Genomic DNA, 12268 nt, shown 5'->3' with positions numbered 1-12268 from the left:
GTGTTTAGAAACATCCGGCTCATCTTTTTAACAAGGAGAAGCAGCGTGAGCTTAAAGATATGTGGGGTGGTTTAAAGACACATTCAGTTAAATTTCTGTTTCATACTAATGGATAGAGGGCCGCTGCTTCAGTAACCCCACATTATGTCTTAAAATAAAATGCAGTTGTAATTTTATCACAAAAGAGGCATGTGTGGAAAACAGCACAGCAGTCAGATGTGGATAAGGTGCAGTGAAAGCGCCCCTGCCTCAGCCCCGTCCCCTGGTCAGTGAGCAGGGCCTTGGGCCCCGGCTTGAACCCGGCACCCATGTGCTACGAAAAGAGTGCTTACCAGGTTGGCAGAGCTCTTTATTTTATTTTTTTCACTTTAAATTGGTTAATTTAATTTACTTTTATTTTTTAATACATCTTTATTGGAGTATAATTGCTTTACAATGGTGTGTTAGTTTCTGCTGTATAACAAAGTGAATCAGCTATACATATACATATATCCCCATATCCCCTCCCTCTTGTGTCTCCCTCCCACCTTCCCTATCCCACCCCTCTAGGTGGTCACAAAGCACCGAGCTGATTTCCCTGTGCTATGCGGCTGCTTCCCACTAGTTATCCGTTTTACATTCGGTGGTGTATATATGTCCATTGCCACTCTCGGACTTTGCCCCAGCTTCCCCCTCCCCGTGTCCTCAAGTCCATTCTCTACGTCTGTGTCTTTATACCTCCCCTGCCACAGGTTCATAGAACCATTTTTTTCTTAGATTCCATATATATGTGTTAGCATACGATATTTGTTTTTCTCTTTCTGACTGACTTCACTCTGTATGACAGACTCTAGGTCCATCCACCTCACTACAGATAACTCAATTTCGTTTCTTTTTATGGCTGAGTAATATTCCATTGTATATACGTGCCACATCTTCTTTATCCATTCATCTGTGGATGGACATTTAGGTTGCTCAGAGCTCTTTAAAAGGAATAGATTTGGATGATTTTTGGTTAATATCCCCTGTATATAGAAGACTTATTTAAAAGTACTGTTCTCTGCCTTTCTTTGTTTTATTAATTTGTGAAGTTGTGTTATTAGTGTATAACAGTGATGTTTGTCCAAACTCCAGGCAGAATCACTTCTAATTAGGAATTAAAACGATGAGGATTCACTGTGTTTAGGGAATTTGGGAGCCGCATGGTTGATGTCTTCAAATTATAAAAAATAGTGGGGTCATCGGTGATTTAATCTCAAGACTTCAGCCAGCGGCTAGTGGTTGTCACAACGTCTTAGGTCAGGGTGGGCCTCGGGCGCTGCCTCGATGTCACTCTCAGGGGATGGGCCGCCCGTGCTGTGTCTCCACATGACCCTGGCACGGTCTGCCGTGCCTCCACGGCCCGTTCTCCTGCGGGGAGTCAGCGGAGGACGTGGGATTTAGCCCTCTCCCGTATGTGTTAGCTCTCCCGCGATGGGACTTGTCGGGGGGTGATTTCTTGAGACACAGTGGGTTGTTGGGACAGTGTGTGGGGTTTATTGACCCCCCTGCTGCCCTTACTGCTGTACAGACCGGGCAGTTAGACAGACGTGTTTAATTTCTTCAGAAGACCAGCTCAGTCTGTTAAAAGCACTGAATAAGGGTATCCATCTTCCTCGCCTCCTGGGCCTTGATTCCGGCCGCACGGTGTGGTGGACCACGTGGCTCTAGCTGTGGGGTCACCTCCCATGAGGAAGGGGAGCGGCCGCCGGAGCGGGTCAGCCGCGACTAGTGGGCAGAGGGGCCGGCCTCCGTGCCGCCGTGCGCTGGGGTCCCGGTCTGCTCCGAATGGCCCCTGTGCCCATCTGCTTTCCGTGGTCTGTCCCCTTCCTGCTGATGTGACTGGCACTCTGAGCGTTTTCCCTTTGAAGTCAAGGGCAGAAAAGGAGAGAGAAAAGGTAACATACGAACTCGTCACTACTTTCAGCTGCTGCCTCCCCTGCCCCCTCACTGCTGAGCTGGGCGGTTGGACACTCCAGGGCTTGCTCCTGGCTGGCGCCCGTGTCCCAGTATCAGCTGGTGAGGCCAGCGGGGGGAGCAGCCTGCTTCTCTCTGTGTCCCTGCCGACTCAGGGCAGGAGTGGCCGCCGTGGGAGGGGGCGAGCTTCCTGTCCGGTGTTTGTCTGAGCCGTTCCTTGCCTTTGGAGCCACACACGTCCCTGTGGTCGGCAGGACTTGGCTGGCAGCAGTGGAAGGCGAGGCTGCTCTCTCTGTGGCCACTAGGTGGCAGGCGTGCTGCTCCCACGCGCGCGGGAGCGTCATCGCCACATTTCACCGTGGGGGGGGGGGGCTCGGGGGAGCGTAACATGAGCAGGCGGGTTTCCGGGCCGTTTTGAGGTTGGATGTAATCTGTTTTCATTGTAGAATTCGACCAGTTTTATGTGTAAGTTTACTGATTAATAGAAACTTGCGTCGTAAGGTCCACTTACGTCTTGTGTTATACGGACTTAAGTGTAACTAAGAATCGCAACTACACAGAGAAGTAAGAGCCCGATTAAGTCGTCACATTGTGAGTGCACAAGGTCGAGCTCGTTTAGTGAAATGCTTCTGGCTTATAACTGAAGAGCTGAAGTGCGGGGATTGTTCTGTGGGAATAGATACAGCTGAGTCTGGGAAATAGCTGTTTGACGTGCCTTGGAATTGTCTCCGTGGAGTTCAGGATGCCCTTCCTGAAGCTTTCCTTTTTTTCACTTGCAGTCATTCCTGTATTCCATTAACCAGACAATCTGCTTGCGATTGGATAGCATTGAAGCCAAGCTGCAGGCTCTGGAGGCCACATGTAAATCACTGGAAGAGAAACTGGATCTGGTCACCAACAAGCAGCACAGCCCCATCCAGGTGCCCATGGTGGCGGGCTCTCCTCTCGGCGCCACCCAGACCTGCAACAAAGTGCGGTGGTAAGAACCTCCTCCCCGGGCCCGGGCCCGGGCCCCTCGGCGCTCTCAGGGCGGGACCCTAGTCAGACTGCAAAGAAACACGGGGCCTCTGCGGGGCGGCTGGGGTCGTCCTCACAGTTTCTTTTTGACATAAGCCAGGCTGGTGCATCTCTCCTTTGGAACTGGCCCACCGGAGCTGTGAAGCTGTACATTCGTTTCTTCTCTTTTTTTTCTGTTCCATCTGGCTAGTCTTGAGAGATTTTTTTCTTCATAGGTAGCTTTTTTTTTTTTTTTTTTCAGTACGCGGGCCTCTCACTGCTGTGGCCTCTCCCATTGTGGAGCACAGGCTCCGGACGCGCAGGCTCAGCAGCCATGGCTCACGGGCCCAGCCGCTCTGCAGCATGTGGGATCTTCCCGGACCGGGGCACGAACCCGTGTCCCCTGCATCGGCAGGCGGACTCTCAACCACTGCGCCACCAGGGAAGCCCCATAGGGAGCTTTTTATACATTTCATTGAGTGTATCAAACTTTCCATTCGTGTAGTTTTTATTGTGCCTGTATTTTGTTTTTCTATCTAGAGCCTAACTGTAGTGATGTGTAGTAGTTCAGGTGCCGTTTGAATCGAAGCTTCTGGAGAGTGTGGGCCGATGGGAAGGGTGTCTCTGTCTCTGACCTGTTTGCCTGTCCTTGGTCCGGGGCACCGTCGGGGGCTCTGCTGAGATGAGCAGAAGCTCAGGTCGTAGGCGGCTCCTTCCATCACTTCCACTGCTGTTTTTCTCCTTGCCCATGGCGGGCTATGAGGAAGTCTCACTGTGATGGTGGCAACGCTTGTCCTTGCAACTTGACGAGAGCTCGGGGCTTTTACCAAGGGTCTTGTCACCGCTCTCTGGGCCAACTGCTGCCTCTCTCCCGTGTGTCTGCGGAGGAGGGCGGTGGGGCTCAGAGGAGGGGGAGCCACGGCCAGGATGCTGCCGTGTCTGCAGGTCCGCCCGTGTGTGCCCTGCGGTTGACGTGGTTGACGCCTGCAGTGTGGGCCTCCTTTAACTCTCAGAAGTGTCCTGGGGTGTTGGAGACCCTGCGTGGCTGCAAAAGCTGCTCTCCAGCCTGGGTGGGGGACCCCAGGGGTCTCTGTCCCTAAAGGGAAGGCCTGTTGGTCCGTGGTGATTCACCCTGTGTTCATACCTTGTCCTGAAGGGTCAGCTGTATCTTTTCTCCCAGTGAACATGTGTGGAGCGTGTCCTCTCTGCAGGCAGTGAGGCTCAGACCTACCAGGACCAGCACCTTTTTTTTTTTTTTAAAGAAGCTGGTTGTCCATTTACTTATTTATTTATTTATTTGGTTGTGCTGAATCTTAGTTGCAGCAGGCGGGCTCCTTAGTTGTGGCATGCAAACTCTTAGTTGCGGCATGCATGTGGGATCTAGTTCCCTGACCAGGGATCGAACCTGGGCCCCCTGCGTTGGGAGCGCAGAGTATTAACCACTGCGCCACCAGGGAAGTCCCAGCCAGTGCCTTTTTTAAAGAGTAATTATTTTGTAATGCCCTCATATCCTAAAATGCAATGTTTAGAAAATATAATTTAAAAAGTAACGTAATGTGTTAATTATAATGTAAGGAGAAATAAAAGGATGGTCATGTATAATAAAATAACATATTTTGATATGGAAAAGGCTGGGGGAACTACATAAGGAGTTAGTGAATAGGACCAAACCTCCCATGTCAGAGCTGGCAGCTGGGAGGACTGTCACCCTGGGACTCAGATACCAGTTGGTGGTGGAATATTTCAAAATGAGCAGTTCTTGATGAAGTTTCACATAAAGCAAAGTGTAGTTTTTTCTAGACTCAATAGTGAAATTCCGGGAAAATTCACCTTATATTGAAACTATCCAAAAATACTTTGTGTATGAGTGTAGAATGGGGTAAGATTCTGGGCTCAGAGAGTTAGAAGCATGTTTTTCACTCACATGAATGGGACGTGAGATTTGTGTGGGAAAGGTTTTTGTCGGGGAGGCTGTCTCATGCCTTGAAGGCTGTCAGCCTCCTTGACTCTGTCCGCTAAACCCGTGGGGTCTCAGGTATAACCAACTGCACCCCCGGGCCCCGCCCTCGAGGACTGTTGCTCTGAGAGATGAGGCGAGAATGAGACAGGCTTCCTGCCCTGAGTAAGGATGGCTCTCCTGGTGGTGTGTCACTTTGTCACCTGTGTCGGGAAGAGGTCGTCTTCAGGACCCAGGGATGTGCCGCTCATACTCCACTGTCCGTGGTTTGTGGCCGTTCATGGGGTCAGGCGGTCGAGGACGAGTCCTCGGGGCTGCAGGTGGCGCTGCAGCTGTGCTTGGACCCCGAGGCTGCTCGTTGGGGGCTTCCCTGGGTGTCAGGTCCCGGGGGGAGGACGGGCCTCGGCGGGCAGGTTGCCCTCGTTTGACACCATGGGGTGATGGGGCTGAGTTACAGAGTTGTGCTGTTTCCAGTCTCCCCATCTTCAGAAGGAGGATGGGGGAGAAAGGCAGGTCTGCAGGGGCCAGCAGCCCTGGCCTTTCCTGCAGGCCAGTGACGGACCCGCCGTGGCCACGCACGGCCTGCTGCTGAGCGCGGCCTGACTCGCGGGCCACGTCCCGTCTGACGATGGCGCTGCTGGCTGCTTGGCGGAAGGCACTTCCAGACTGCAGGGAGGCCCCTTCTCTTTCCAGCATTCCGGTGACGGTGGGGCTCGTGGGGCGTGTTAGTGACTCTCCCGTTCAGGAACCCCAGAGCGCTTCCCTCCGCTGGGGAGAAGCTGTCATCGTGGAGAGACTTCTGTGTGCATTGACAAGTGGTGAAATCAGAGTAAAGTTTTCTAATACAGACTCAGGTGTATAATCTAGTTAATCCAACTCAGTTTGCTTTTCTGGTTTTAAAGGATCGTATTGTGACATAAAATCAACCCATTATAGAATACACTTATTGTATGTTGGCAGCAGATTTATTACTATCATTAATAAAACCATTACTTATACAAGTTAGTGTTAGATTAATAGAAGGAAGGGTCATTCCTTTGTTTTCTTAGATATAGCTTAGAATAGGTTGTTTATGAATGATTTTCAAATAAGATACTAAGTCTGGCATTTCCCTCCATGAATGTTCTAAAAACGAGAAATAAAAACTGTCGGTAATTGAAAGCTGTTAACAAGAAAATTTGGGGAGAAGTAAAGGTCAAGAATTCAATCCTAGTATATCAATGAAAAAGGTGTATATTTAAATTAGAAAATGACTAATTTATAAACACAAAAGTAAATGAGAAATGTGTCTTAAGTGTGGGTAGTAGAACACAGAAAAGGAAGTCTCCAAAAACAATGAAAAATTGGTTAACATTCTGAGTAATAAAGTACTTCTACAAGTACTTTGTGCCTCAGATACTTAAAATAACAGTTAGACGCATATAAATCCCAGATTATTTTATTTCCGGATCATGTGCTTTAAAAAATAACTTAAGGTTCCTTAGGCCACTTGGCACTGGCTGTGAGCGTTGCTGGGAAGTCTCTCATCTCCCAGGACAAACGAGGACGACCCTGAGGGGCTTGTCGGCTGTGGCGAGCCCTCTGGATGGTGGCTGAGGAGTTGTCCACTGCAGCCTCAGCGGCCCCTCCACTCGGAGAGGCCGCGCCTGGCCCCGAGCAGCCCCGCAGCTGTGGGATGCTCCGAAATCCACTCGCCTGTGGGTGATTTTCTAATTAAAACTGGCCTGGACTAGACTTTGCTATGAGCTCTGAGAATTATTTATTTATTCTCTTGAATTCCGAGAGCACAGGAGGCAGTGCACTGCTGCCAACCCTATTTGGCATTTTGGATCCAGATATTTCAGATTCTACGCCTGAATGAGATCCTTTAAATAAATTCTAGAAAAAAGAAGAGAAAGAAAGAAAGAAAACCTTTTGCTTTGATGCTAAAGCTTAATCATTGTAATAAACATGTTTGTAAGGTTCCTTGGATGGGGTTTCATTCAGCAGTGGTGTTCTACTTGGGAAAAAGGAAAATGGACTTGACTTCTTTTAGGTGAATGCTTTCTTTCCTCCTGTAAGTGTGCCATAAATTGGGATTTTGCCTCATTGTGATTCTAGGTGTAGCGACATGAGGTTTCAACCCTAAAGCTGTGTCGCGCTGGCCTTGGAAGAGGCAGGCGCCGAAGCTTTCTGTGACGAGCTGCACAACTCAGTACCTGGCAGCTCACCCTTTACGTGCCCCCGTGAGCATTTCAGGAACGGCCTCCATTGAACTGTGTGGTGTGACGGGATCAAGTGTGTGGATGGGGACGTTTATATGGATTAATGTAAAACCCCATTTTCTGAGCTTCTTTGAGGCCAGGCACAGCCACTTGAAGGACGGGCAGTAGGTAGGACCGAGGTGAGCCTGGGGTGCAGGCCCACCTGGGTTGCTGTCCTTGTAGATGCCCTCTGGGAGGCCAGTGCGAGTGCCCATGTGCAGTGTGGGGACCCAGGGATCTCTCCCTGCTGCCCATCGGGGTCCTGTGGAGCCAGACTTACTGAGAGTGATTCAAAGCCAGCTGGTTCAGGTTTGTTTGTTTTCCTGAACTGAACATACTGATTAACTAGAAAAATGTTTGTGTTTCTTTTAAAAGCAATTGATTTTTATTCTTTTTTATATATATATATATATATATATATATATATTTATTTATTTATTTTTCTGGTCTTAGTTGTGGCGTGCAGGCTCTTCATTGTGGCGTGCGGGCTTCTCTCTAGTTTTGGCACACGGGCTCCAGAGCGCGTGGGCTCAGTAGTTGTGGTGCATGGGCTCTCTAGTTGTGGCACATGGGCTGTAGAGCATGCCAGCTCAGTAGTTGCCCTGCAGCATGTGGGATCTTAGTTCCCCAACCAGGGATCAAACCCACGTCCCCTACATTGGAAGGCAGATTCTTAACCACTGGACCACCAGCGAAGTCCCTCTTTTCTTTATTTTTTAATGTACAAATGGTTTATTTATTGAGATATTATTGACATATAACAAATTTTAGCTTTAAAATCTTAAACATTTCTTTTAATGGTTTAGTGTGTTCCTATAATTTTAAAACAATTGTAATGAATCAGAGGCTTCTTCCCCCCGCCCTTAATATTTATTTCTTTCTTTCAGCTGCACCGGGTCTTAGTTGCAGCACACGGGTCTTCGTTGAGGCATGTGGGATCTTTTAGTTGCGGCATGAGGGCTCTTAGTTGCAGCATGTGGGCTTCTTAGTTGTGGCATGCGGGCTTCTTCGTTGTGGAATGTGGATTCTTAGTTGTGCCATGCGGACTCTTAGTTGTGGCATGCATGTGGGATCTAGCTCCCCGACCAGGGATAGAACCCGGGCCCCCTGCATTGGGAGCGTGGAGTCTTACCCACTGGACCACCAGCAAAGTCCCAAGAGTCTTCTTTTAATACTCAAAACTGAAGGAAAAAAAAAAGTGATTTCTTTTAAAGTTTTTCTTTCAGAGAGATGTGTCATGTAAGATGAAAGTTTACATGTAGGGGGAAAGTTTTCTTCTTTCTTTTCCTCTAAGCTGGTTATTCACCCACAGAGAATTGAACTATTTGATCAAAAATTATTTAAATTATTAAATTATTTAAATTCCCTCTAATATGCTGATTGCTGATTCTTTATTTCCCAGAGGGTCTTTTAAAAAAAAATGTTGATGGATGTTTATGGAAAGGCTATTCTGGTTTTCTGAGCCCTCATGGCTCCTGGGTAGAGAGGGGCCTCCTTCTGGGCATCTCGGTTCTGGCAGTGCAGCCCCAGAGTCTCTGGGTAGTCATATCGTTCAGAGTTTAAGGTCAGAAGTACAGCATTTCATAGGCTTTGGACTGTGACAAGATAGGGTTGTTTGAATTGTGAAGAAATGGTTTGGTTTTAGCCACGAGGGATTTGTTTCATACTTTTCTTATCTAATTTTGAATTTTGCGATTTCCATTTGATTTTGTGTACATATGACTTCTTTTCCTGACTGGTGTTGGTTACCTTTCACAGCTGCACAATTCTGGTGGCCTAATCCTGATACCCTGTACATGTCAGGGCTACTGATCAAAGAAAACATACAGTTTACATACATACAATTTAGGGGATTGTTAATCTCATGACTACAGATTAGAGATGCAGTCTAATAACCAAAGCAGATACAGTCAAAAGTTTTAATAGATCATGCACATTCTCATAGTTTGGAGTACTTCTCTAGTTGTAGGATAACTCATGCCTCATGACTGGGGTTGTGTTGAATCTGAAGACCCATTTGGAGAGAACTGCCATCCTAACACCACTGAGTCTTTGGATCCACGCACAAGGTACACCTCTCCATATTTGTAGGTCTTTAATGCCTCTCAGCAGTGTCGTATAGTTTTCATTGTAAAGCTCTTACATGCATTTGTTAAATTTATCTCTAAGTACTTCATACTTTTAGATGCTGTAATACATGTTATTGTGTTTTAAATTTTAACTTCTGCGTGTTCATTGGTAGTATATAGAAATACAGTAGACTTTTCTCTGCTGACCTTTATCCTGAATATTTCTAAATTCACTTGTTTTAGTAGCTTTTCAGTAGGGTTTTAAAAAAGTTTTACTTCCTATCAAAGTTCTGTAACTTTTCTTACTTTGCTGCACTGGCTAGGATCTCCATTTCAGTGTATACTTTTTAAAAAATATTTTTACCTTATTTCTGGTCTTTGAGTGAAAGCATCCAACCTTTCACCATTAAGTGTGATGATAGCTGTAAATTTTTCATAGCTGCTCTTTATCCAGTTGAAGAATTTCCCTTAGATTCCTTATTTTGTGAGAGTTTTTGTCCTGAGCAGGCATTGAATTTTTACATGCTTTTTATGTACCTACTTGAGATGACATTTGGTTTTCCTTCTTGATTCTGTTGCTACGGTGAATTATACTGATTGATTTTGGATACTAAAGCAGCCTTGCATTTCTGTCATAATAAGCCTGACTTGATCATAGGGTAGTACCCTTTTTATGTTTTTAGAGTGGTGGCTAATATCTGGTTGAGGATTTTTGCATCTCTGTTCATGGATTGTATTAGTCTGTAGTTTTCTTTCTTGACGTGTCTTTATCTGTTTTGTTATCAGGATAATGCTCGCCTCAGAAGGTGAGCTCATTGTCTTTTTTTTTAAAAAGAAGTAATTAATTAATTTATTTATTTTTGGTTGCCTTGGGTCTTCGTTGCTGTGCGCGGGCTTTCTCTAGTTGCGGCGAGTGGGGGCTACTCTTCATTGTGGTGCATGGGCTTCTCACTGCGGTGGCTTCTCTTGTTGCGGAGCACGGGCTCTAGGCGCGCGGGCTTCAGTAGTTGTGGCACATGGGCTCAGTAGTTGTGGCTCACAGGCTCTAGAGCGCAGGCTCAGTAGTTTCGGCACACAGGCTTAGTTGCTCTGAGGCATGTGGGATCTTCCAGGACCACGGCTCAAACCCGTGTCCCCAGCATTGGCAGGCAGATTATTAACCACTGTGCCATCAGGGAAGCCCCATCGTCTGTTTTCTGAAAGTGTTTCTATAGGATTAGTTTCATTTCTTCCTTAACTATCTGGTAGAGTTTGCCAGTGAAGACATCTGGCCTAGGTTTTGATTATGAATTCAATCTCCTTAATAAATACAGAACTTTCATAAACGTGGAACTTCTTGAGACGGTGCTGTTTGATTTGTGTCCCTCAGGAGATTTCCTGTTTGTTGAAACTCTGGAGTTTATTTGTATAATATTTTCTCTTCACTGTAGGTCCACGTGACATTCAGTTGCTGAGTCTCCTTGGGCTCCTGGCCTGTGGCACTTACTCAGCCCCTTGTCTGTATGGCTTTTCGGGGTGCTGGTTAGGTGTCTCGTGGGGTGCCCCTGGTGGCTTGGGGAGGACGGTCGCAGAGGTGAAGGCCTCCCACCGCCTCTGCTGGGGTGCAGCACGGCGTGGCCTGTCTGTGTGGTGTGGAGGCGGGTCACGGGGCTGAGCAGCGGCAGGCCTGGCCTCTGCGCAGGCGCTGTCCTCCCCAGCCCCTGCGCCAGCCCCGCTCAGGGAGCGGAAGTCGCACTCTACCTCCCAGGGAGCGTCTTCCCCTTCAGGCACTGGCCTCGGGGTGGACGCTGCTGCTCACACCGTTCCAGCTTTGGCCGTCGGCAGTGCTCTTAGGTGGCTCCGGTGGTCTTTGACACCCCCTCCCCCTGGTGGGTCTTTTGTTTGGTTTGAGCGCTTCCTTACGGGCTGTGCAAGACGTCCCTTGCCTAGTCCTAGAGGCGTCCTCTCTCCTTTTGTTGGGGACGGAGCTGTGGGTGCCAGGGTCTGGCCGCCCGGGGTGTCCCCCGCTCCCAGGCCTGCCTTTCTGTGAGCAGGCGTCTCTGCAGCTCCTCGGGAAGGAGAAGAAGGGACGCACAGCTCTTCCGCTGGCTCGGGGCTGAGACTGCGCACTTGCAGGGTCCTGTCCTGGGCGCTGTGGCTTCTGTGGGGTGGGGGCGGGTTGGATCCCACGCCTTCTGGGCCCTGTAGGCTCCAGGCAGCTGGGGTTTGGCGTTCGTGGCGGCAGGTTACCCCATTTCTCTGGTGCGGCTGGTTATTTTGGGGGAGTTAGTTTTACACTGTATTTTGCTCATCCCCTTGGATATTGGAAACAAAGTTTTAATGCTAATTTATTCTCATCCCTAAGAGTATTTTTTTGGATCCTGGTTTTTATGACTTTTTAATCTTTAACCTGCAAGCTAGAGAAGTAAACCCTTTAAGACAAATGTTAGTGACTGTTTAGCTGCCTGGGTGCTGGCTGGTTTACGTGAACTGCCGCAGCCCAGGACCCCTGAGACGTGTGCCTCCTGCTTGTGTTCTTGGTGCCCAGTGGCATTTATGGTCCTCCCACTGCTCTCCCCGCAGGGATCTGAGACCCCATGCCCTCCATCCTACTCCCTAAGGCCTCTGGGATGCGTGAGCACTTGTCCCGGGGCTACCTTTGCGTGGGAGGCACCTGGAGATGGAGCCTGGCTGTGCGGCATCTCCCAGAACAGGTGCACCTATGAAAGGGGGCAGGGGGTCATGGTGGACCCCAGCCTACCTGCCTCTCAGGTGTGAGGACCTCGCGGCATCTGGTTTTATTGTTTAACTGAGGAGTGTCCCCCCGACCCCTCTTTTTTTGCTCTTACTGAAACTCTAGGACCCCGGTAAAAAAGTAAACCATTTTCTTTTTGTAAGTACAATACGTGGGACACAATTTCGTATTTTATTAGGACCCCGGTTCTTGTATGTGAGGCAGGACTATAACTGGAAAGCCAAGGATATGTGCCTTACCCTTCTGTTGGCATGTTCTCATAAGCAGAAAAGAGGATTACTTTAGATCCTTGTGAGCTTGCTTCTGTCAGTAGAGGGTTACACAAAACTCAGAA

The 12268-nt window shown here is 48.3% G+C and overlaps 1 protein-coding gene across 2 annotated transcripts in view; it reads left to right on the top strand.

The window, feature by feature from the left end:
• BANP (BTG3 associated nuclear protein) overlaps window positions 1–12268 on the top strand; it is a 99039-nt gene that overhangs the window by 31437 nt on the left and 55334 nt on the right. For both annotated transcript variants that reach the window (XM_081217727.1, XM_081217726.1), the window contains exon 4: window positions 2715–2914. In XM_081217727.1, the coding sequence (XP_081073853.1) occupies window positions 2715–2914 (200 nt within the window). The remainder of the gene's footprint in view (window positions 1–2714; window positions 2915–12268) is intronic.

The sequence above is a fragment of the Mesoplodon bidens genome (genome assembly GCF_964165515.1).
Source record: "Mesoplodon bidens genome assembly, chromosome: 18".
NCBI lineage: Eukaryota > Metazoa > Chordata > Mammalia > Artiodactyla > Ziphiidae > Mesoplodon > Mesoplodon bidens.
The sequence above is the reverse complement of the archived record's forward strand: the minus strand, read 5'-3'. Positions and strand labels throughout refer to the sequence as shown.